General features: G+C 43.6%; 1 protein-coding gene across 8 annotated transcripts in view; it reads left to right on the top strand.

Annotated features, from left to right (window-relative positions):
* The first annotated feature begins 16,648 nt into the window (after nt 1-16,648).
* Nucleotides 16,649-25,970, top strand: part of DMXL2 (Dmx like 2) — a 76,989-nt gene continuing 67,667 nt past the window's right edge. For 5 of the 8 annotated variants that reach the window (XM_058155991.1, XM_058155994.1, XM_058155993.1 and 2 more), the window contains exons 1-2: nt 16,650-16,905; nt 17,064-17,264. In XM_058155991.1, coding sequence (XP_058011974.1) covers nt 17,178-17,264 — 87 coding nt within the window. In that variant the 5' untranslated portion in view covers nt 16,650-16,905; nt 17,064-17,177. Of the gene's footprint in view, nt 16,906-17,063; nt 17,265-25,970 lie in introns of all 8 variants that reach the window. The other 3 variants (XR_009151997.1, XR_009151998.1, XM_058155996.1) reach the window with 1 other exon arrangement.

Here is a 25,970-nt window from a genome sequence, read left to right on the forward strand (position 1 = left end):
CAGATTTGACAAAAATTCCACCTTCTCAAATGTTCTTGCATGCAAATATCTCCCTTATATAGGATTAGGAATAGGAAATCCTGCTTATATGAAACAATATTGATTGTTTGTATCATAAGGATACAAGCAACAAAGTTACAGTCATACAGTCATAAGTGAAAGGAGATGGCTGGTGGGAACGATGAGAAGATTAAGAATAGAATAGAATAGAATAGAATAGAATAGAATAGAATAGAATAGAATAGAATAGAATAGAATAGAATAGAATAGAATAGAATAGAATTTTTTATTGGCCAAGTATGATTGGACACACAAGGAATTTGTCTTGGTGCATATGCTCTCAGTGTACATAAAAGAAAAGATACGTTCACCAAGAATCTTAAGGATAGTCATAGGATACAAATAAGCAATCAGGAAACAATATCAATATAAATCGTAAGGATACAAGCAACAAAGTTACAGTCATACAGTCATAAGTGGAAGGAGATGGGTGATGGGAACAATGAGAAGATTAATAGTAGTGCAGATTTATCCATTGCATTTTGAGGACCCTAAAAACAGTTGTGGGTAGCTGTAAAAGGGAGTTGTGGTGGAAGATACTCTGGATTCCCAAGAGGGAGGGGCTACATTCCACTATCGCTTTAGGCCAGGGGTGTCAAAGGCCCACGGGCTGCATCTGGGCATGGGGTGCTTAGATCTGGCCCACAGGGCCACCCTGGAAACAGCAAAGGACCAGCCCACGGTGCCTTTGCCAATAAAAATGCGCACCGCCACCACCACCCTGAGCTCTGTTTTCACTGGCAGGGGGCTACCAAAACAAGCTAAAAACGAAACAAAAGGAGAAATGTTTCCCCTTTTGCATTTGAGCATGCAAGAAAGGACAGAAAAGGAGAAAGAGAAAGAGGAAAGAAAAAGAAAAAGAAGGGGAGATGGGAAGAGAGCAAGGAAGGAAAAATAAGGAAGGAAGGGAAGGAAGAAGAAAGGAGAATGAAGAGTGAAGGAAGGAAGGAAGGAAGGAGGAGGAGGAGGAGGAGGAAGGAGGAAGAAGGGAAGGAAGGAGGGAAGGAAGGAAGGAAGGAAGGAAGGGAGGGAGGGAGGGAGGGAGGGAGGGAGGGAGGGAGGAAGGAAGGAGAGTGAGGGAGGGTCTGAGGGAAGTTGTGCCTTAACACTTGGCCACCACAAGTGCCCTAGACACACTCCAGCCATGCCAAACCCACTCCAGCCATGCCCACTCCGGACCTCGAGGTCAAACACAACCCTGATGCGGCCCTCAATGAAATCAAATTTGACACCCCTGCTTTAGGTGAACGCAGGAGTCGAAAATAATTTTTTGGGGGTGGGGGGGCAATAAAGCCATTGTTACATTTGAAATCTTTTCATTTGATCCACACAGGACCCTGAAACTATTGGTGATATTTCTGTATCTCCAAGAGCTGTGCTGATTTTTTGAGAGGGGATGGAAGACCACCAGGAGAGTTTTGGGCTGAAAAGCTAAAAAAAAAAAAAAAAGCAGTTGATGACCAAATCACTTTGATGTGGTTTCCAAGAAACTGGCAGGAATGCCATCGGCAGGAGCTAAATTGGACCTGGTGGTTTTGCTCCAGCATCAAAAAAAAAACAAAAAACAGAACACACCTTCCATGCAACTCAAGCAACACCCCCCCCTCCCTTATTATTTGGTTTCACTCTGCTTCCTTCTCTAATGAGCTTTCTTTTCACTACAGCCAGAAGCATCGTCAAGCCCGGCATTGAATCAAATCACAGTGGTGCCTCTTCATTTTCAATTGTAGCCTTTTCAGAGCGTGACGTCCCCAATCAGAGGAAAACGGAGTGGCTTGCACAGCTAGTACGCGTTTCTCCTCCTGGGGGGAGAATCAGAAAAATCACTGTGATCTCATAGTGTGGTGCTCAGTCCCCTCGGTGTTATGGATTAAGTGCGTAGTAACACTTCATGGCTTATGCTTAGACTTTAAGGTCATGACTTCTTCACCCAGACAGAGATGGATGCTTTGCTAATAGACGATGCCCTGTCAGCTTAATTGAATTTCCTTCTGGCTCAAGGAGCAGGTTTTTTTTGCAAATGTCTTAGAAACTGGAGGGGATTATAAACAATGGTTGGCCAGAATCTCGTAACTGACGCCGACTTTCCGGAAAGGCCAACCTTAAATATGCAGAACTCCATCCTTTTCTTCCAAAGACTCTCAGGTTTCCTCCTTGAAGTAAAGATTATCCTGTAGGAGAAGGCGTGGCAGAATCTGGGGGTGGAGTTAAAAGAGGGATCAGCCTAGAATCCAGGAATGAAATGCTACCAGTTCGGACCGGTTCGCTGAGTCAGACATCAGTGAGGCAGACGAACAGCTGGAGCCTGTTCCCAGTGTGCGCATGCACAGAGTTGCCAGCCGAAGGGAACAGCTGTAGAACAAGGGTCGACTTGGGAGTAAGGCCACAGGTGGACGATGAAGGGCCCCTCCCAGAGGGAATAAAAGAGGAGCGAAAGGGGAGTGGAGTTTGCAGGAGACAATTAGTTCATTCCTGCATTCTTGCCAAGGATTGCAGCGTCTGAAAGATATCGGCCTGGCCACTCTCCAGGCCTGATAAAGGTCAGTAATTATGAATGATCTCGAAAGACTGTGGGAGAGGAAAGACTTTGCTGGAAAGGAATTCATTGTAAATTACCGTATATACTCGAGTATAAGCCGAGTTTTTCAGCACGTTTTTTGTGCTGAAAAACGTCCCCTCGGCTTATACTCGAGTATATACGGCTTATACTCGAGTTTTTTTTTTTTTCTTTTTCACATTATACGGATGGTGCAAACTTGGCGGGCTTTTGCATTAGCTGGGGAAGCCCTGCCGGTGCAGTGAGAGGCGGGCGGGAGCCGCCAGCCTTCTCGGCTGAGGGAGGGAGGCTTTCCCTGACCGGTAGCTGCCTCATTTCCCTCCCTCGGCTTATACTCGAGTCCCCAGTTTACCCCAGTTTTTTGGGGTAAAATTGGGGACCTCGGCTTATACTCGGATCGGCTTATATTCGAGTATATACGGTAAATAAAAGAGGTTTATCAGGACCAGGACTTGGCTTTGTGCTGCTGGGGAAGCCTAGGTCAGAACAATACTTATCCATGTGATGAAATCCACATCTTACCCCCACTTTGGAGTCAAACAGCTGGAAGACATCTAAGAAGTTTGTCCCAAAGGTGTGTTTTCAAGAGGCAACTGGACTTCCTTGTTTTTCTTTGAAGACGTTTCGCTTCTCATCCAAGAAGCTTCTTCAGCTTCTTGGATGAGAAGGAAGGAAGTTGATCGTTTGCATTCTTTTAGATTTAGAATTGCATTCTTTCAGAGAGTCGCTGAGGCCACTTGGAGGTGTGTTGTTGTTGTTTTTATTTGCATTTATATCCCGCCCTTCTCCGAAGACTCAGGGCGGCTTACACTATGTTAGCAATAGTCTTCATTCTATTTGTATATTTAGAATAGAATTTATTGGCCAAGTGTGATTGGACACACAAGGAATTTGTCTTGGTGCATATGCTCTCAGTGTACATAAAAGAAAAGATACGTTCATCAAGGTACAACATTTACAACATTTATATACAAAGTCAACTTATTGCCCCCAACAATCTGGGTCCTCATTTTACCTACCGTATAAAGGATGGAAGGCTGAGTCAACCTTGGGCCTGGTGGGACTTGAACCTGCAGTAATTGCAAGCAGCTGTGTTAATAACAGACAGACTTAGTCCGTTGAGCCATTCAGAGAATATTCAGATTCTGACTCAATAGAAGATTGAGTATGATAACATTTAGATTTACAACTCATAAAGCCTTTTTTGCAGTGATGTTACAGTGAGCTCTGGGATTTGGCTGCCGCTCTGAAGTCATTCTGGCTTGTGACAAACACTTGGGCATTAAAATAAATACATTTGTAGATCATGGAGGGTTATTGCTGGGTCATCATTGATGGAACTGATGTCCATCATCTTTAGAAGAAACCAAGTTGAGTAGCATTTTTTTTTATTTGCATTTATATCCCGCCCTTCTCCGAAGACTCAGGGTGGCTTACACTATGTTAGCAATAGTCTTCATCCTATTTGTATATTTATATACAAAGTCAACTTATTGCCCCCAACAATCTGGGTCCTCATTTTACCTACCTTATAAAGGATGGAAGGCTGAGTCAACCTTGGGCCTGGCGGGACTAGAACCTGCAGTAATTGCAGGCAGCTGCTGTTAATAACAGACTGCATTAGCAGTCTGAGCCACAGAGGCCCTCTGTCTGTCTGCGTCCTCAGGGTCACCTGAGTCGTGCAAATGGGTGTGTGCGGCGCCTTCTTGGAACTGCTGAAAGGTCTACGTTGTAGACTGGAGATAGACAACGTCGTATGAGAAGTGAAACATCTTCAAAGGAAAACGAGGAAGTCCAGTTCCCTCTTCCATCTTTGGGACAACCATGACCTGGATGATGGAGCATCTCCACAGACACTAAGAAGTTTATGAGTGACCGGTTTTGAGTCTACTGGCTCCTGCTTTCAAACCGTTGGTATGGATTTGCGCTCACCTCGAGTTAAATCTCACCACCTCAGTTAGCTCAGTTCGCTTTCCCTATCTCTGGGCTGGGACCTAAATTTCTTGATGGAAGACACATCATTGATGGAGACTTCTGGTTGTGGTTTTATGAGAGGCTTGTCTTCCAGCTGACTTCAGATATTTCACTTAGTCCTTATCTTGGTTGTTTCTGCTGGCAGGGAAGGGATATTAAATTGCACCACCCTCAGGCGTTAACTTGGAAAACCTTTGGAAGGCAAAATTTCTAATAGTATTTCCTTTCTTTCCATTATCGAAATTAGCTTGCTAATACCCTATACGCATTTTCAAATATTGACTAATATTTCTGTGGAAATAGATTTGTTCTTAGATATGGCATCTTTAAGATATTTTATATCTATTTTTCTGGTGCTTGGTTTTTATGTCAGGTCCCTTGAGTTTAGGAACTTAGATAAACAAATACATCTAAGTATCTCTAAATAAATATACCAAGGTCCATCTTGTTGGAGAAGCAAAGAAGCCCATAGATTTGAGGGTCAGATGGCGCCTCCTAGTGGCAACAGAGCAGCACAACAGTTTCAGAATGTGGTACCGGACTGCAAAAGAAATCTTTTAAGTTTGTGTTTAATCAGAAATACGTTTTAACAAATCAGAAAGTGAATGGGTCTACAGCATGAACATTATGCGTCGATCTCATATGACCTATTAAAGTTTCATTAAAATAATGGTCCCTCCCCCAGGTCTGACAAGCGGACATTTAAATAAAAATTAAAGAAAGAAGAAGAAGAATAGACAGGCACAGATGTCCTATGCAATATAATTATTGTATTGCAAGTTTTGTTAACTCTGGATTATTGACCAAGCCACATCTGGCTGGGTTCACTCAACCCAAAGCCAAATAAAGTACCATATTTTTCAGAGTATAAGACGCACTGGACTATAAGACACACCTTAGTTTTTGGGGAGGAAAATAAGAAAAAAGCTGATTGGCAGGTAGATCGGCCTCACGGAATACCCTCAATCAGCTGTTCCCAGGGATGAATTTTAGCAATAGGTTCCTTAGTTGTGAGTTCTGTGCCTTGCTTTTTTTTTTTTTTTTATGCCTCTGAAAGCCTCTGAAACAGCTTCAGAAAAAAAGCCTCTGAAGCTCCGTTTGGGGGCTTTTTTCTGAAACTCCGTTTGGGGGCTCAAACCTCCGTTTGAGAAGCTGGGCAAGGCTACATTCGGACTATATGATGCACCCAGATTTTCACCCTCTTTTTTGGGGGGAAAAGGTGCGGCTTATACTGCAAAAAATACGGTACATTTTCCTCTAGGGTGTGGCACACATTTAGATGGTTTTATCAAGTTTATATGTTGCATAAACTTGATGTGGTTAGCTTATATTTGTGTACACTGTGCAAATCTTCAATGTTGGTTTAACTGTTGAGACTCTAGAAAGATCGCAGAGAAGAGCAACCAAGATGATTAGGGGACTGGAGGCTAAAACATATGAAGAACAATTGCAGGAACTCGGTATGTCTAATTTAATGAAAAGAAGGATTAGGGGAGATGTGATAGCAGTCTTCCAATATTTGAGGAGCTGCCACTGAGAGGAGTGGGTCGACCAGCGGTGAAATGCACTTACTTTTGCTACCGGTTCGGAAATGTTAGCGTGCCTCTTCTGCGCATGCGCAGAGGGTCAAAAACGGAACATAATGAAATCCCAGTGGGTGCCTCCCGCCGCCAGCCCTACCGATTCGCGCAAGCCAGATGGATTTCCCCGCTGGGGTCAACCTATTTTCCAAAGCACCTGAAGGCCAGATAAGGAATAATGGATAGAAACTGAACAACAATTCAACCTAGAAATAAGGAGGAATTTTCTGACAGTGAGAACAATCAACCCATGGAACAGAAGTTGCCTTTGGAAGTTGTGGGAACTTCATCACTGGAAGCTTTCAAGAAGAGACTGGATGTATGGTGTAGTGTCTCCTGCTTGGGAAGGGGGAGGTTGGACTAGATGACCTACAAGGTCCCTTCCAACTCTGTTAATTTATAACTGTCTGGTTCGGTTCTGCAACCCAACAAGAAAAACACAGACTTCAGAGGATCATTAGAACTGCAGAAAAAATAATTGCTACCAACCTGCCTTCCATTGAGGACCTGTATACTGCACGAATCAAGAAGAGGGCCGTGAAAATATTTGCAGATCCCTCGCATCCTGGACATAAACTGTTTCAACTCCTACCCTCAAAACGACGCTATAGAGCACTGCACACCAGAACAGCTAGACACAAGGACAGGTTTTTCCCGAGGGCCATCACTCTGCTAAACAAATCATTCCCTCAACACTGTCAGACTATTTACTGAATCTGCACTACTATTAATCGTTTCATAGTTCCCACCACCAATCTCTTTCCACTTATGACTGTATGACTATAACTTGTTGCTGGCAATCCTTATGATTTATATTGATTGATATTGATATATTGACCATCAATTGTGTTGTAAATGTTGTACCTTGATGAACGTATCTTTTCTTTTGTGTGCACTGAGAGCATGTGCGCCGAGGCAGGTTCCTTGTGTGTCCAATCACACTTGGCCAATAAAATTCTATTCTAAGAAAACGCGGGATGAATTTGACAAGCAAACACACCTTCTGACAATCTGGTGATCCAAAGTTCAAGAAAACTCTACTGGATATTGACACTACAATACCACTCAGAAAGTCTTTTTCCCTAAGAGCTAACTCAGGTACACGAGAATCTACAACTTTCCATCAAGGTGAAGCCATAACTATAGCCTTTACATTTTTCTTTCTTTTTTTTTTTAAAAAAAAACCAATTTTATTAGGTTATAAAATAAGATAAAGGTAAAGGTTCTCCTCGCACATACGTGCTAGCCGTTCCCGACTCTAGGGGGGCGGTGCTCATCTCCGTTTCAAAGCCGAAGAGCCAGCGCTGTCCGAAGACGTCTCCGTGGTCATGTGGCCGGCATGACTAAATGCCAAAGGCGCACGGAACGCTCTTCCCTTCCCACCAAAGGTGGTACCTATTTTTCTACTTGCCTTTTTTTACCTCCGTTCGAACTGCTAGGTTGGCAGAAGCTGGGACAAGTCACGGGAGCTCATCCCGTTAGGCGGCAGCACTAGGGATTCGAACTGCTGAACTGCCGACCTTTCGATCGACAAGCTCAGCCACTAGTTTAGTTTAGTTTAGTTTTAGTTTTATTAGATTTTTATACCGCCCTTCTCCCGAAGGACTCAGGGCGGTGTACAGCCGAAATAAAATACAGAGTATAAACAATTAAAAGAAATTAAAAGAAACTATTAATAAATGGCCGATAATTTAAAAATTTTAAAAATTTACAAATGTTTAAAATCTCTAAAACCCCAATTTAAAATCACTATTTATGCCAGTCCTGCTTGAATAAATAAGTATGTTTTGAGCTCACGACGGAAGGTCCGAAGATCAGGAACTTGACGTAAGCCAGGGGGGAGTTCGTTCCAGAGCGTCGGTGCTCCCACAGAGAAGGCCCTACCCCTGGGAGCCGCCAGCCGACATTGTTTGGCGGACGGCACCCTGAGAAGGCCCTCTCTGTGAGAGCGTACGGGTCGATGGGAGGCATACGGTAACAGCAGGCGGTCTCGTAAGTACCCGGGTCCTAAGCCATGGAGCGCTTTAAAGGTGGTAACCAGGATCTTGAAGCGCACCCGAAAGACCACAGGAAGCCAGTGCAAACTACAGAGCAGAGGTGTTACGTGGGAGCCTCGAGCGGCTCCCATTACCACTCGCGCAGCTGCATTCTGGACTAACTGCAGCCTCCGGGTGCACCTCAAGGGCAGCCCCATGTAGAGAGCATTGCAATAATCCAGCCGATAAGCCACTGCGTCAATAAAATAATAAAACAAATAATAAAATAAGATACAAAATACAGAAGGAAATAGGAAGACAGTGGCGGGGGGGGAGAGGGGGAAAGAGACGTGAGGAAGGAACCGGGGAAAAGAAAAAAAATATTGGTGATTTCTGACTGGTGGTAATGATTTACAAAGCTGGCTGAGGAATTCTGGGAGTTGAAGTCCACAAGTCTTAAAGTTGCCAAGGTTGAAGACCCCTGGACTAGAAGAACCCCCATCCGCCTTCCCACTCGGTTATTCTGGTAAGATACAATGGAGAGGAATTGTTTTGGTCAACTTGGACTTTGGGATGAAATGCACAAATGTGGCCACAGGATGGCACTGTTCCTCCACAGAAAGAATCCAGACTCCAGTCCAAATAATAAGCTGTGTACATTTTCTGTAACCCAAACCAATGATGTCTAGGTAGAAGGAGCAGAGGCATGGATAATGAAAGCTTAGAGCTATAACACAAGGGTGATCTGTGGACACCTTCGTCACAATACTACTCTCTATACTGCTTTATAGAGAATGGAGAAATTTTGCTCAAGATGGGAAGCAAAGGATCTAAGCAGGATCTGCAAAAAATAGGAAACCTGCTAGTTGAACACAGGGCCCTATCTAACAAAATGAAAATCAATGTAGAGAAAAGTAAAGTCTTACACTTAGATAAGAAAAACCAAAAGCACACATATAAACTATAACTGTAGCAGTAACTGTGAGAGGGATCTCGGAGTCTTAATGGACAACCAGCTAAATATGAGCCAACAGAGTGCGGTGGAAGCCAAAAAAGTCAATGCGATCCTAAATTGCATTAATAGAGGGATACAATCAAGATCAAGGGAGGTACTAATGCCACTCTATAAAGCCTTAGTAAGACCACACCTAGAGTACTGCATCCAGTTTTGGTCACCACACTGTAAAAAAGATGTTGAGACTCTAGAAAGAGTGCAGAGAAGAGCAACCAAGATGACAAGGGGACTGGAAACTTAAACATATGAAGAACAGTTGCAGGAACTGGGCATGGCTAATCTAGTGAAAGGAAGGACCAGGGGAGACATGATAGCTGTCTTCCAATACTTGAGGGGCTGCCCTAGAGAAGAGTGGGTCAAGCTATTTTCCAAAGCACCTGAAGGCCAGACAAGGAATAATGGATGGAAACCAATCAAGGAGAGATTCAACCTAGAAATAAAGAGGAACTTTCTGACAGTGAGAGCAATCAACCCATGGAACAGAAGTTGCCTTCGGAAGTTGTGGGAGCTTCATCATTTGAGACTGTCAAGAAAAGATTAGACTGCCATTTGTCAGAAATGACAAATGCTTGAGTGGGAGGTTGGACTAGATCAGTGGTCACCAGCCAGTGGTCTGTGGACCATTGATGGTCCGCGAGAAAATTTTGGTGATCCGCAGAAATATCATTTGCATTTTTTATATTGCACTAAATACTATTTATCTTTTTTAAAAAAATTCATATTAGTGGTCCTCGGGATTTAAAATTATGAATTTAGTGGTCCCTGAGGTCCGAGAGGTTGGAGACCCCTGGACTAGATGACCTCTAAGATCCCTTCCAACTCTGTTAATCTGTTAGTTGTTATACAAATATTTTTATTTTTATTTTATGTATTTATTTTTGTCACACAGTATATATAAGCATAAGCATGAAATAATTATACAATATATAATTGTACTCATAATTGTACATATATAATATACTCATATATGAGTATGAGTATGTAATAACTATATTAATTGGATATAACGAAGGAAAACAATAGGGCAGGAGCAGTAGGCACCCTTGTGCTCTTATGCACGTCCCTTACAGACCTCTTAGGAATGGGGTGAGGTCAATAGTAGACAGTTTTTGGTTGAAGTAGCGTCCCCTTCTCTGCCTTACATCTATCACCTTCTTTTCTGTTTTTCTTTTCAGCTTCTATTTTTTTCTTGGTATGGTTTTATAATTTTGACTGCTTTCTATAAAGCCTTTTGCATTTTGATAACCTGATTATGAAAAAAATAATAATGATGATGATGAAAACTTAAGAAACTCTGTGCTAAAAAAAGAAAGAAAGAAAGATATCGGTCTGCCTTTGGAAGCAAAAATGATTTGCTCTTCTCCTTGCAGAGGACTTATAAAGCATCTTGGCTGAGCAAGAGTTAAAGAGGGAAGTACCTGGTTTTTGCTGTAATACAATGCTATGTTGGCAGCAACCGGAAACCCTCGCAGTGCATCAAGACTGGCTCACCTATCAGAGCACGGTAACCGTTTTGACCGCAGAGAAGCGCTGAGTCATGGAACAGACAGTGTTGCAGGACCTTGGACAGCTCCTGTGTTTTCTCGGGGCCCTGAAGCATAATGGCGATTCGCCTTAGAAAAAACCTTGTAATTCTTTTTTTTTTCCCAATATTTTTATTATACATTTTCCTTTATTCTACATCACATTTCCAGTTTTGCAACAGTACTGGCTGGTACTGGCTGTATCAAGTCCTTTTTAGATATGTATAGTATTATACACTCTGATCATAACCAATATTCTCATAGTCATACAGCCTAGTCTCTTTTCAATACATGATATCGTATGTCATCCATTATTCTCGTAGTTATACATAACGCTCTATACATTTATCACTCTATATTTTTTAATCTATAGTCACATACAATCCGATATTAGTATGCTTACAGTATACAGTCAGCTAAACAATGTCGGTTGGCGACCTCCAGGGGGAGGGCCTTCTCTGTGGGGGCTCCTACCCTCTGAAACGAGCTCCTTCTGGGGCTTTGTCAACTCCCCGACCTCAGGTCCTTCCGCTGCGAGCTGAAGAGCTGTTTCGAAGAGCAGGACTAGCGTGAACGTAGTTTTAAATTGGGGTTTAAAATCAGGGGTTTTAAACGGGGTTTTAAATTTGTATTTAAAAGTTTTAGGCCATCAATTGAATTAATTTTCTATTCTTTTTGCTGTTTTATATGTATTATATATTTTCTGTTGTTTTATTGGCTGTGAACCGCCCTGAGTCCTTCGGGAGATGGGCGGTATACAAATATAAAAAATAAATAAAATAAATAAATATAGTGTATATACAGTATACAGTATAACATATACTGTATTATAAAGAAATAAAGGGAGACTAGTATAGATCTATTTCAAGCTTGAAATAGCTTGAAATAGATCTATACTAGTCTCTCTTTATTTCTTTATCAGCAAAATAAATTTTATTTTATACGTATGTACAGTATGTATGTATATATAAGGTAAAGGTAAAGGTTCCCCTCACACATATGTGCTAGTTGTTCCCAACTCTAGGGGGCGGTGCTCATCTCCGTTTCAAAGCCAAAGAGCCAGCGCTGTCCGAAGATGTCTCCGTAGTCATGTGGCTGGCCATACAGTTTGGAAATCTGAGCCTCCAGATCTGGACAGAACTCTTCTCAAACTTGTCCTAATCCAGTGATGGTTAACCTTTTTGATGGTTCAAGAGGCCCGGAAAGCCTCCTGCACCAACTTGGAAGCCAAAACGGGGCACAGGGGTGCTGAGCAAGGTCCCCCCCATGCCCCATTTTGGGCCTGGAAAGCTTCTTGCACCAACCTGCACCACCAACACCCCCGCGCATGCACCCCGCCTCCGCACATGCGCAGCAGAGACCCAAAGACCAGCTGTCTGGGCTGGGGCGATGGCTGGCGTGCCCACAGAGTGGGTCCTAATCTATCAGCAATATCCTGGAGATTTGGGTTAGGGTAGTGGCAGGGAGTTCCTATGTTGGCTTGGCTATGCTCAGCCCAGCTCAGATCTGATGATTAAATATCTGAAGCATAAAAACATTCAAGGCATTTTTCCCTCTCTATCTGCAGGAGTCTGGTAAAAAGCGCCAATCAAGAAAATTATCTTGCAGGGAAATTCTTGGCAAAGATCTCATTACTGAGCAAGAGAAAATTTGGCTCAGCCCCAGGATCTCCGCTGCGCCACATGCGTGGAAAGAAAGCAAGTCATTCTCGCTGTGGAGGGCTTCTGTGCTAAACGCCATCAATTACAGGTAGCCTTCGATTTATGGCCACAATTAAGGCCAGGATTTCTGTGGCTAAGCAAGGCAGTTATTAAGTGAGCCATGTCCGATTTTTGCAATTTGAGTCTCTCAGATATTGGAACATGGCTATCATGTTACCCCTAGTCTTCCTTTTCACTAGGCGAGACATACCCGGTTCCTGCAATAGTTCTTCGTATGTCGTAGTCGCCAGTCCTTTAATCCTCTTTGCGGCTCTTCTTTGCACACTTTCTAGAGCAGGGAGGGCTAACTTTTTTCCAGACCAAATGCCCAAAGCACCCTCCCCCCCCCAAGCCCCTCAAATGCAATGCCTCTGTGGCCCCTGTGCACGCACCCCACCCCCTGTGCATGTGTGCGCAGCCCTGCGCATGTGCCCTGCTCCCCATGCATGCACCCACCCCCCATTGCATGCGGCCCACCCCATGCGTGCGTGCATGACCCCCCCACACGTGCCCCACCCCTGCACTTGCGCACAAGGCACCCTGTATGCAGCCTGAATCCTGAAAATGTGCAGCAGAGACCCAAAGACCAGCTGACTGGTGGGAGATGTGCATGCGCATGTGCACGGCATGTGCACAGCAGAGCTGAACTGGGGCGACAGCCCACATGCCATCAGAGAGGGCGCTGTGTGCCACCTCTGGCACGTGTGCCGTAGTTTCGCCATCACGGTTCTAGAGTCTCATTTTTTTTACATCGTGGTGACCAAAACTGGATGCAGTATTCCAAGTGTGGCCTTACCAAGGCCTTATAAAGTGGTATCAACACATCACGTGATCTTGAGTCTGTCCCTCTGTTGATGCAGCCTAAAGTTGCATTAGGGGTTTTTTTTGGCTTTCTCTTTCTCTTGGCGGCTGTTTCCGATCGGGAAATTGGGGAGGGGGAACTTCAAAATAACAAGCTGGAGTAACCAGAAACAGGTGCAGGATCAGGATCAGGAGTAAAATGTTCTTAAGTCTGCTACCAGTTCACTTGGCTATCGGTTCACTTTGCACGCGCATGCGTAGTGTGTATCAAACATGCGCTTTGCGCGGAGGGGCATCGCAGGTGCTACCACACAGCGTTGAAAAAGGAGGATTAAGAAGCCTTTTCTGAGTCTGAAAAGGTAAGTAGAACATGCGAGGGTATGGGGAACAGCTTTGCCATGCGATTTACATTCGCTAAAAAGCAGCTTTCTAGCGAATATAAATCGCACAGCACAGCTGATTGTCGAAAATACCGGTTCACCCGAACCGGTAGCATATTTTTTTTACTATCGGTTCATCCAAACCAGTAGCATTTATTATTATCGGTTCGGGTGAATTGGTCGGAACCAGTAGCATTTCACCCCTGTGCAGGATCCCAGAATCTCCAGCATGCCAACACTGTCAAGAGGAATTGAGAAGGAATTCTCAAGCAATCTGAGAATAAGCAAATTCTGTTAAGAAGGGATCATTTCTTTTCACCAAATGGCGGGAACAAAACCCTGGAAACTGTGGAGGAGGATCCCTGTCAGCAAAAGACTCTAAAATAACCTCCCCGCAATCAGTGATAGAAAACCTGTTAATCCACATTGCATTGTAAAGGCCTGGCAAATACTGGTGTTGAACCAGGGGTGAAATGCTCCCGGTTCGGACCGGATCGCGCGATCCAGTAGCGATTGTGGCTGGTGGTTCAGCGATCCGGTAGTGCCACCCACCCGCCCAAGTGTCATTCCTTCCTAGTTTTAACCAGAAGGTTTTGCGCATGCAAAAGTCTGCATGCACATGTTGACATGTGTGTGCACGAGCAAAGCGAGCGTGCAAGTGGGGCGCATGCACTTCCGAACTGGTAAGGAAGGTAAGTAGATTTCACTTCTGTGTTGAACCATTTTTTTTAAAAAAATCTTGATCCGTTGGTTTTTCTCTCTCTCTCTCTGCTGTTGATGCTGCAAAGACAACAGGCCTCATACGTTTAGGCAACATGAGATTTTTAAGTCCTTTATAAACCAAGCCAGCTTTGGGGGTTCTTTAAATATTTATACAACAGATGGCAAAGGAACACATATCCAGGAAAAAAAAACCTGTCTTGGGGAGTGTTTTTTCAAGAGTGTTAAAGGGGAAACAGGTTCCTTAATGCAACTACAGGTAAATCTGATCCACTGGTAAACAAATTATCTTCATCTGTCTAGCATGAAACAGTATGGCGGGGGGGGGGCAGAAAATATCCCCATCTTGAAAGCCTGCGTATCCATTGCCAGTCAGAATATTTTTTTTTTAATTTGAATTTATATCCCGCCCTTCTCTGAAGACTCAGGGCGGCTTACACAGTGTTAAGCAATAGTCTTCATCCATTTGTATATTATATACAAAGTCAACTTAATTGCCCCCAACAATCTGGGTCCTTATTTTACCTACCTTATAAAGGATGGAAGGCTGAGTCAACTTTGGGCCTGGTGGGACTTGAACCTGCAGTAATTGCAAGCAGCTGTGTTAATAACAGACAGACTTAGTCTGTTGAGCCATTCAGAGAATATTCAGATTCTGACTCAGTAGAAGATTGAGTATGATAACATTTAGATTTACAACTCATAAAGCCTTTTTTGCAGTGATGTTACAGTGAGCTCTGGGATTTAGATCTTTAGAAAATCGTTAGAAATTTTGGGGGCTAATATGCAAAATATATATATATATGCTTACACTGTTTCCTTTGAACCTTGTGGTATTTAGGATTTGAATGACAGTTTTCATCGGTCTCTACCTCAAAAGAAGGAAGGAAACAGTCGCTTTCATTTTCATCAGCCAAGCTCAAAAGGGCCTCCAAAAACTGGGAATTCCAAAGGTGCCTTCCCTGGCTTAGTGTGTCCTGTGACCTCAGCTAATTGTTGCTCATTATATAGATAAACCATGAGGTCCAGGCAGAAGAAGAACATTTGGGCTTCAAAATCTAAGGGACCGGTTTGGACAAAACTCAGCAGCAGTTTTTTGTGCAGCTGTTGACAAAAATAGGATTGCCAATAAGATCACCAACATCCAATGATGGATATGGCAGAAGAAGAGGAGCAGGAGGAGGAGGAGGGGAGGTGGAGGAGGAATAGAATAGAATAGAATAGAACAGAACAGAACAGAATAGAATTCTTTATTGGACATGCAAGTAATTTGTCTTTGGTGCATATGCTCTCAGTGTACATTTAGAATAGAATAGAATAGAATAGAATTTTTATTGGCCAAATGTGATTGGACACACAAGGAATTTGTCTTGGTGCATATGCTCTCAGTGTACATAAAAGAAAAGATACGTTCATCAAGGTACAATACAATTTAAAACAATACATTCATCAAGAATCATAAGATACAACAGTGATAGTCATAGGTTACTAATAAGCAATCAAATCATACTAGGAAACAAACAGAACAATATAAAGCAACATGGTTATAGTCATAAGTGGGAGGAAATAGGTAATAGGAAGGATGAGAAGAATAGCAGTAATACTGTCACTAAATAGTTTGACAAGTGTTGCGGGAATTAGTTGTTAGAAAATTAGTTGTTAGATGTTAGAAAATGAGTTAGAAAAAAGGAAGTGATAAAAGTCAATATAGAAAGGCCGAGATAAGGCAGACAGACAAACAGATAGATAAACAGATCAATAGATGACAGATGGAAATAGAGAAATACAGAGGGAAGAGTTAGGGTTAGGGTTAGGGTTAGGGTTAGGGTTAGGGTTAGGGTTAGGGTTAGGGTTAGGGTTAGGAAGGATAGGATAGGATAGGATAGGATAGGATAGGATAGGATAGGATAGGATAGGATTCTTTATTGGCCAAGTGTGATTGGACACAGAAGGAATTTGTCTTTGGTGCATATGCTCTCAGTGTACATAAAAGAAAAGATACCTTCCTCAAGAATCCTAAGGTACAACACTTAATGATAGTCATAGGGTACAAATAAGCAATCAGGAAACAATCAATATCAATAGTAAGGATACAAGCAACAAAGTTACAGTCATACAGTCATAAGTGAAGAGAAGAGGAAGAGAGAAGAGGAAGAGAGAAGGAAAGAAGGAAAGAGAGAAGAGAAGAGAAGAGCTGAGCGCAGCTTCTCTCCTCTCTCTACCCTTCCCTTCCTTTAATTCCTTCCATTCTTTTCCGCCCAACCTTCCGGCGGCGAGCGGCCGCTTTGATCCCCCGCCCGGCCGCGCGGCCCCGAGAGGGTTTTCCCAGGGCGGGGAGCGCTGGCAGGAGGGCGGGCGCGCGGGCGGGGGCGCGCTACGCCCTCGCCTTCCTCCTGGGCTTCCCTCGCGCGCCGCGCGCGGCCCGTCTCCTCCTCCTCCTCCTCCTCTTCCTCCTCCGCCTCCGCTGCTGGTGCTGGTGCTTCCACGAGAGCGAGCGCGCGCGCCGGGCCGCTGGCCAGCTCGCCCTCCTGCCTGCCTGCCTGCTGCCAGCCTCCCTTGCCTGCCTGCGCCGCAAAGAGGCTTCCCTTCTCCGCGGCTGCTGCTGCTGCTTCCTTCCTGGTACGGCGGGGAGAGGAGGAGGAGGTGGAGAAGGAGGGCGAGATCCGAAAGGCAGGCAGGCAGGCGGGCCTGGCCGGGTCGTAGTAGCCCTCCCTGATCCCTCCCTTCTTTCTCCTCCTCCTTCTCCTCCATCTCTCTCTGTCTCTCTCTGCGCACAGGAGGAGCGGAGCCAGCCGGGGAGCCCTGCCCGGCTGCTGCCTGGTTGCCTGCCTGCTTGCTTGGTTGGCTGCCTGCCTGCCTGCCTGGCGAGCGAGCGAGCGAGGCCGGCCGTGATGCATCTGCACCAGGTGCTCACCGGCGCCGTCAACCCGGGCGACAACTGCTACTCGGTGGGCAGCGTCGACGACACCCCGTTCACGGTAAGGGCGCGGGGAGGGACGCGGCGATCCCGAGGCCGCCAGGAGGAGGGAGGGAGGGAGGGAAGGGGTGGGGGGAAGAGATGGATGATTAACCGATTAATCGCTTGGAGGGGAGGGGAGGGGAGTGGGGAAGGGACTCCTTTGCTGCTCGCCTGCGCCCGCCTTTCCCTTGCAAGGCTGCGCTTCCAAGGCCGTTTTGCACCAAGCAGCAGCATCGCTAGCATCCCTCTCCCGAGTTGGGGAATGGGAGGGAAGCTCGGGAGGTGCTGCTGGACCAGTTTTCTTCGCCTCCCCTCCCCTCCCCGGGACACACGGAATACACCCTCCGTGGACATCTGCGCAGGCGTGTGTGCGGTGGGAAGGTGTGGGGTGGGGGAGGAAATGCTGTCTGTGTGGGGAGGGTGATGGGGTGCGCGCCTCCCTGGCTGCGCTGGGGTGCCCGTGTCAAAATAGGTGCGCTGACTGCACGTCCAGAGTCTTCGGGTGCGGGTCGAGTAAATTGTAAAAAAAAAGAAAAAGAAAAAAAGGCCCTTTTATGTCAGGGAAGTGGCCTTCTGTGGATGAAGAGGCTCCTTCCCTCTTCTTGCAGATCAAGGGGAGGCCAGGATGTGGTGTGCAAGAGGAAAATTGTACATGGGTGTGTGTTTTTTAGGTGGGAGAAGTGGGGAGAGGGTGCAAACGGGGGTGTGCAGTCTCTTCTCTTGTACATGGATTATATATATGTATGTATGTATGTATGTATGTATGTATGTATGTATGTATGTATATGTAGGTCTTTGGTTATTTGGGTTTTCTCCCGTGTAAAATTGGAAGTGTCTTGGCGACGTTTCGACGAAGTCTCATTCGTCATCTTCAGGCTTCAGCTTCGTGCTTCTGGGAGGCTCCCAGAAGCACGAAGCTGAAGCCTGAAGATGACGAATGAGACTTCGTCGAAACGTCGCCAAGACACTTCCAATTTTACGCGGGAGAAAACCCAAATAACCCAAGACCTACATACAAACACCCGCGAAAACCTCAGAAAACAAATATATATATATGTATGTATGTATGTATGTATGTATGTATGTATAATGCATATAATGTTCAAATCCGAGTAAGGCTATGGCTAGCTGATGAGAGCTAAATAGCTTGAAATAAATCTATAGTAGTCTCCCTTTATTTCTTTATCAGCAAAATACAAATTTGGTACTATATCTATATCTATATATCTATATCTTTAACCAGTGGCGGGATTCAGCCAGTTCGCACTACTTCGGGAGAACCGGTTGTTAACTTTCTGAGCAGTTTGGCAAACCGGTTGTTGGAAGAAATCATTAGGGCAGAGAACCGGTTATTAAAATATTTGAATCCCACCACGGTCTATATCTATCTATCTATCTATCTATACATATATACATACATATATACATATACATATATATATATATATATACATATACATATACATATACATATACATATACATATACATATACATATATATATATATATATATATATATATATATATATATATATACACACACACACACATACATACACACACACACACACACACACACACAGCTTAATATGTTGAGGGCAAGAGAGAAAATGCATGCTGATATGTTTGTAAATAACAACAAACCATATCCGTACATTCTCTCTACAGAAAACATGGTTAAAATTTTCCCATCCCAAGTTCAGAGATCATAGAATCCTGAGGCTGGAAGGGACCTTGGAGGTTGTCTAGTCTAACCCCCTGCCCATCCTTGTAGACATCCCTGAAGGTCCCACCAAAGATCATGGAATCCTAAAGCTGGAAGGAGCCTTGGAGATCTTCCAGTCCAACCCCCCACCCATCCCGCTGGACGTCTCAAGAGATTTACCCTGAGTGTGCTTTTGTGTTTTGTGTGGGTTTTGGGGGAATGGAGTGATCTGAGAAAGGCTTTGCTTTACTGGGTAACTCAGAAAAAGGTGGGGGATCGTTTGGGAAGGTGACAAAAACTGGGTGGGATGACAATATGACAAAAGATGCACAATGCCAAAAAAAATACACTCCATTCCATTGGAAATCTAGACATGGTAGTTTTGAAAAGACTAGGCCGAATGGGTGTCAGGCCTAGAGATGGTGGCTGCTGCTGGTATGTGTGTCTTGTGATTATTATTTTTTCCCCAAACAGGAATCGCTATCTTTAGATAAGGAAAGGTAAATATTCCTGAAGATTGAGAAGGAGTCTTGCTGAACAGTTCTTTGTGGGCCTTAATTTGCATAGAGCGGATAAGATGGGATTTCCAGTTTTCAAAACCTATTGGCCAAGAGACATTGAGGCTAGTCAGAGCGGAAACCGGATAGTGCTAGGCTTATTTATTTTGTTGGTTTGTTAGTTTGTATTCTGCCCTTATTATTTTTACCCACAACTCAAGCCGGTGAAGGTACCCAACCCAACCCATCTTCTTCTCGTCCTATCATCAGCAGCAACCCAACCCCAAGGTGGGCTTGGACCAAGAGAGAATGAGTGGCCCAAAGTCGCCCAGCTGGCTTTTGTGACTTGACCAGGACTAGAACTCACTGCCTCCTGGTGAATTGCCCAAAGTCACTCAACCAGCTTTCATGCTTAAGGCAGGACTAGAGCTCACCATCTTCTGGTGATGGGCCCAAAGACACCCAGTTAGTTTTCATGGATAAGGTGGGACTAGAACTCACAGTCTCCCACTTTCTAGCCTGATGCCTTAACCATGAGACCAAACCCGATTGGGTTCCCTTGATTCAGAGATGTTAACTTACAGGGCCTGCTCTGTATATGTTTCTAAACGCAACAATGACCCTAAGATACATATGCTGAATGGTTATGACACCTAGCCAACCTTGGTTGTTTTTAATGCTAAGCAGGCTCAGGCTTGGTTAGTGCTTGGATGGGGACCACATGAAAAATTCTGGGCTGTAGCTAGGCAAATGACAGACCGTTGCCAAGATTGAACGGAGACAGGTCCATGTTGAGCTCAACTGGGAAAAAATATGACAGTTGCAGCAGGATTATTATATACTTAAAATACTTTCACATTACCCACAATAGAGGAAGATGAAGGAACTTGCTGAGATAGTTAAATTGGCTTCCTTGATTAGAGAAAAGGCAATATTTACAGTTATGACTGTCTGGAAACCTTTTATAGACGTTTTGCACACCACAGAACAAAAATGCCCTTGTGGTTTTGATGATTAGGAAGGAAAAATTGACAATAGAAGAAAGTGAACCTTTTTTTTGCAATCGTACAATAAGAGGTAACTTTTTAAATTTTATTTATATTTGCTGGAAAGGAAATCAGAAGGTGGTTCTTTCTATTTAGGTTTTGTTTTAGCACTTTTGTGTTTGTCTTTTCTTTGTTTTCTTCATCCTGTGTTAGTTTGCATTGGTTTTTAATGATCTCTTTAAAACTTTTTAATAACATTTTAAAAAGTGGGAAAAGATAAGGTGCACTCACATTAATCAAAATATTTAAGGTGTTTTCCTAAATGCAGCGACATTCTCTTGCTTTTAAATCTTGCCTAAAATGCAGCCTTGTTTTGTTTTAATCTCCATGGTGTTTACTGGAGTTTTTATTCTGAGTTGCTGTGAAAACTTTTCGCTGTAGGAGAAAATAGGGCATTTGAGAAATAATCAAATGTGTAACTTCTGATCCTTCATTTAATAAGAGGATCTAGGAGAATAGGAAGGATTTTATTTATTTATTGAAGAAACGGCTTAATTCTGATTCTATAAAAAGATTTTGGCTTCTTTCCTAATGAAGCTATTTGGTTGCAAGCATCTTCTCAAATGCCTCTTTTCCTTGGCTGCAGATAAGCTGTTTCTCTTTAATATAAAATGGGGTATTAATATTCCTTTCTAAAACTGAACAAAAAGGAAGGCAAAGCCCACCCTGAACAACTTCCCAACAAGCCCCCTTTCTAAGTATTTACCAATTAGAAGAGTTATACCAATAAGAGCAGCTTTTAGAATAGTGTTTTTCAATGTCAGGAAGTTTAAGATATGTAGACTTCAACTCCCAGAATTCCCCGACAAGCATACAAGCATACATATCTTAAACTTCCTGAACTTAAGAAACACAACTTCCGAGGGTTGAAACAGGACTATCTTGATATAGAAAGGCACTACTACTTGTTGTCCAAACTATGCAAAATATAGTTTCCATTGCTGAGTCAACCTGAGGCCTGTTGATTCTTCTCTTTAGGAATTCAGGAGAGTGATGTCTTTAAGAGTAATTCAAGAAAGCCACGGCCATAATCTTTTGGACAGAAGAGAAACAAATTACAAATTCTTTCTCCTTTTTTATTTATTTATTTATTTGCTGCTATGCAGTTCTCCTGACTTCTAAGGACACTGGAGGTCCGCTACCAAGTTGGACATTCCTTGGCCACTTGTGCCAAAAAAAACCCACCTCTCTCTCTCCCTCCCTCCCTCCCTCTTTCTCTCTCTCTCCCTCCCTCTCCCCACACTCCCTCTCTTCTTTCTGGCATGAATGCTTTCCCAGATTTTTATCAGATCAAAATTTGTAGACTCCGTTGCAGCTCCAGATGGTGCGTGTGATGACGATTCGCGAACAGCCGGCCAGGAACTGTGGGAGATGAGACATCAATTGCATCTCATCTCTTATTCTTAGCCTCAAGAGTCATAGTTTCATGAGACATCTTGGTTGAAGAACTGGAGGTGGTCTTAGGTCATGGTCAGAAAGTGTAAAGCTAATTATGACACCGATATAATCTGTTGAGCCGGAAAGGAGAATGTTATTTATCAAGGTCTTGGGTTGGCTGTTCTCTTTCAGTAATATTATATATATATATACATATATATATTTGGGCTTTGCTTTCATGGGTTTGATAGCAGTTGTTATTTCTGTACAACGCACCATTTCTAGCAACAGAAATCGGATCTTCTGATGCTACTGTCCTACATTTTTAAATGTTACACTGGGCTACAGGTCAGAATGCATGAGGTATTAAAATAAGAGATGAAGAGCACACATCGGGCCTCTGTGGCTCAGGCTGCTAATGCAGTCTTTTATTAACAGTAGCTGCTTGCAATTACTGCAGGTTCTAGTCCCACTAGGCCCAAGGTTGACTCAGCCTTCCATCCTTTATAAGGTAGGTAAAATGAGGACCCAGATTGTTGCGGGCAATAAGTTGACTTTGTATATAAATATACAAATAGAATGAAGACTATTGCTAACATAGTGTAAGCCGCCCTGAGTCTTCGGAGAAGGGCGGGATATAAATGCAAATTAAAAAAAACATGCTACTCAACTTGGTTTCTTCTAAAGATGATGGACATCAGTTCCATCAATGATGACCCAGCAATAACCCTCCATGATCTACAAATGTATTTATTTTAATGCCCAAGTGTTTGTCACAAGCCAGAATGACTTCAGAGCGACAGCCAAAATTACATCGCTACACAAATAACGTGGTAGTATGGCTAAGGCAAGCATATGAGGCAGATCATTTGCAAAATGAAGTCGTGCTTTGTGTTTTGTTTTGTTTTTTAAATATTGTTTATCCCGTCTCTTCTTTTTTTCATAAACAACTCAGTGAACCTAATATTCCTTCCTTCCTCCTATTCTCCCCACCCCAACAAGGTGGGGTTGGACTCAGAGAGTGACCGGCCAACCCAAGGTCATCCAGATAGTTTTCCATGTCTTAGGTGGGACTAGAACTCACAGTCTCCCAGTTTCTAGCGGATGCCTTAACTACCGAGTTAAACTGGTTCTGTTTCCCACACTGTTGCCAGAACAGTAGTTCCAGACTTGTGAAACTTGTTTGAACTTTACATATGGTTGATGATATCTCTAGGAATATGTTTCACGGAGCATATTTGATGGCCTAGTTCAATGATGGCTAACCTTTTTGCCATTGTGTGTCAAAAGCGGGGGGAGCAGGGGGAGGGATCACGTGCGTATGTGTCCATACCTATAATTCAATGGCCCCCCCGTGCCTCCCCGTGTTCCCCCCACTTTTGGCACGCGACAGCAAAAAAATTACCGGTGGGCCCAGTAGGCCCATTTTTCAGCCTCCCCAGGCTCCAGAGGCTTTCTTGGAGCCTGGGGAGGGCGAAAATCGCCTCCCCCATCCCCCGGGGGCCCTCTAGAAGCCGGAAATGGCCCGTTTCCTGACTTTCAGTGGGAAAATCAGCTGGAGCTGAGCTAGGGCAACGCTCGTGTGCCCACAGATATAGCTCCACGTGCCAACTGTGGCATGTGTACCATAGGCTTGCCATCACGTGGCCTAGTTCTTTGGAGAAGCAAGTTCCTATTTTCATATAAAGTCTGTATACAGTCATTGAATTTGGATCTGACTAACAAAGTGTCACCCACTTTGGAAAACTGGAAGGGATGGTCCTGTAACACGGTCTAATTTGCATGAAAATTGCTGATGAACTTCAGAAGTCACCCAAGTTGGCCAAGTCCTTTGAAAACTAGTCTGGCCACAATTCTGGAGTATCTGAATAATTAAATCCATGGCAACTAAAGAGCAATACAAAGGCCTTAAGAGAAGTCAGCAGCTTAACTCCTAATTAAGTTAACTTTCTTCTCTTGTTTTCTTTGCTTCTTGTAAGCTTTAGTTTTCTTATCTTCTAGGCTCCTCTTCTTTGTACAGGTAGTCCTCGACTTGTAACAGTTCACATAGTGGCCGTTCAAAGTTACAACGGCACTGCAAAAAAGTGACTTACGACTGTTTTTCACAGCTACGACCTTTGAGGCATCCCGCTGATCACGTGATCAAAATTCAGACACTTGGCAACTGGTTCATAGTTCCGACCGTTGCAGCGTCCCGGGATCATCTTTTGCGACCTTCTGATGAGCAAAATCAATGGGGAAGCTGCGGTGATTCACTTAACAACGGTGGCAAGGAAGGTCGTAAAATGGGGCAAAACAAATGTCTCGCTTAACAGCAGAAATGTGGGGCTCAGTTGTCGTAAGTCGAGGACTACCTGTACTTTTCTCAGGCCTAGTTGTAGACATCCACTTCGCTCCATCTATTCTCACCCGTCATTCCTTTGCGAGCACAGAGATGATGAAAAGCAAGGACAGAAATAGACACCAGTTGACCGTTCACCTTGGTCTAGGTATGTCTGAGGTGCCAAGTCAATGCTCTGCTTTGTAAAGTGGTGTGTGTGTGTGTGTGTGTGTGTGTGTTGTGTGTGTGTTATTTTCTCAACTGTTTGAAGGCAGCCGGGGATCACTTGCAATTCTATTTGCTTCCAACTGTGGTTTATCGACGTTATAATTTTGCTGGTTGCGTAATAAGGCTGTCGTCTGCCTGAGAATCCTACAAGTCACTCCGGGATTGTTCACAAAGTCAGCGAGAACAGAAACAACGGATAGAAAAAATATCTTACGTATTGAAAACAATAGCGATAATACTTTGGCTTCGGAACATTGATGGGTTTGACATCTGAGAAACCGCCGAAGATGCCTTACGTGCATTCGGGACAAAGAGGATCTGGTGTCTGTAATTATTTAAGACGTGGCCTCCTCAGGGCCTTGTATTTTATTTATAGCTATCCGTGATGCAGTTTAGGCATGGGGAATTGAAACTTCCCCAGCAGAAAACAATTCACTTCAGGAAAACCGCACAGGTGTGAGACACAGGGAGTCGAGTCCAATTCAAAGACATGTTTTTTTTTCCCACATGCCATCCCTCTGCTAAACAACTAATTCCCCCAACGCTGTCAAACTATTTACTAAGACTGTATTACTATTCTTCTTCTCATTCTTCCTATTACCTATCTCCTCCCACTTATGACTATAACATTGTTGCTTGTATCTTTATGATTTATATTGTTTATTTAGTTTCCTAGTATGATTTGATTGCTTATTTAGTATCCTATAACTATCACTTAAGTATTGTACCATGTTTCCCCGAAAATAAGACCGGGTCTTATATTAACTTTTGCTCCAAAAGACTCATTAGGGCTTATTTTCTGGTTAGGTCTTATTTTGGGGGAAATGCGCTACTAAATCCACCCATATCATCTTCTCTGCACTCTTTCTAGAGTCTCAACATCTTTTTGAATAGAATAGAATAGAATAGAATAGAATAGAATAGAATAGAATAGAATAGAATAGAATAGAATAGAATAGAAATTTTATTGGCCAAGTGTGATTGGACACACAAGGAATTTGTCTTGGTGCACATGCTCTCAGTGTACATAAAAGAAAAGATACGTTCATCAAGGTACAACATTTACAACACAATTGATGATCAATATATCAATATAAATCATAAGGATTGCCAGCAACAAAGTTACAGTCAAACAGTTATAAGTGGCAAGAGATTGGTGATGGGAACTATGAAACGATTAATAGTAGTGCAGGTTTAGTAAATAGTTTGACAGTGTTGAGGGAATTATTTGTTTAGCAGAGTGATGGCCTTCGGGGGAAAACTGTTCTTGTGTCTAGTTGTTCTGTTGTGCAGTGCTCTGTAGTGTCGTTTTGAGGGTAGGAGTTGAAACAGTTTGTGTCCTGGATGTGAGGGATCTGTAAATATTTTCACGGCCCTCTTCTAGTGCGGTGACCAAAACCGGATGCAGTATTCTAGGTCACCAGGCACACCATTTTAATCCACAGTGGACGGTGCAGACAAGTTGTAAATGCGAGGATGTAGGTCAGGTGGTCATTATTTTAATCGAGGGCCACCTGTACCTTCTATTGAATGTGGAGAGATCTCCAGCCT

Source organism: Ahaetulla prasina, chromosome 13, assembly GCF_028640845.1.
Source record: "Ahaetulla prasina isolate Xishuangbanna chromosome 13, ASM2864084v1, whole genome shotgun sequence".
Lineage (NCBI taxonomy): Eukaryota > Metazoa > Chordata > Lepidosauria > Squamata > Colubridae > Ahaetulla > Ahaetulla prasina.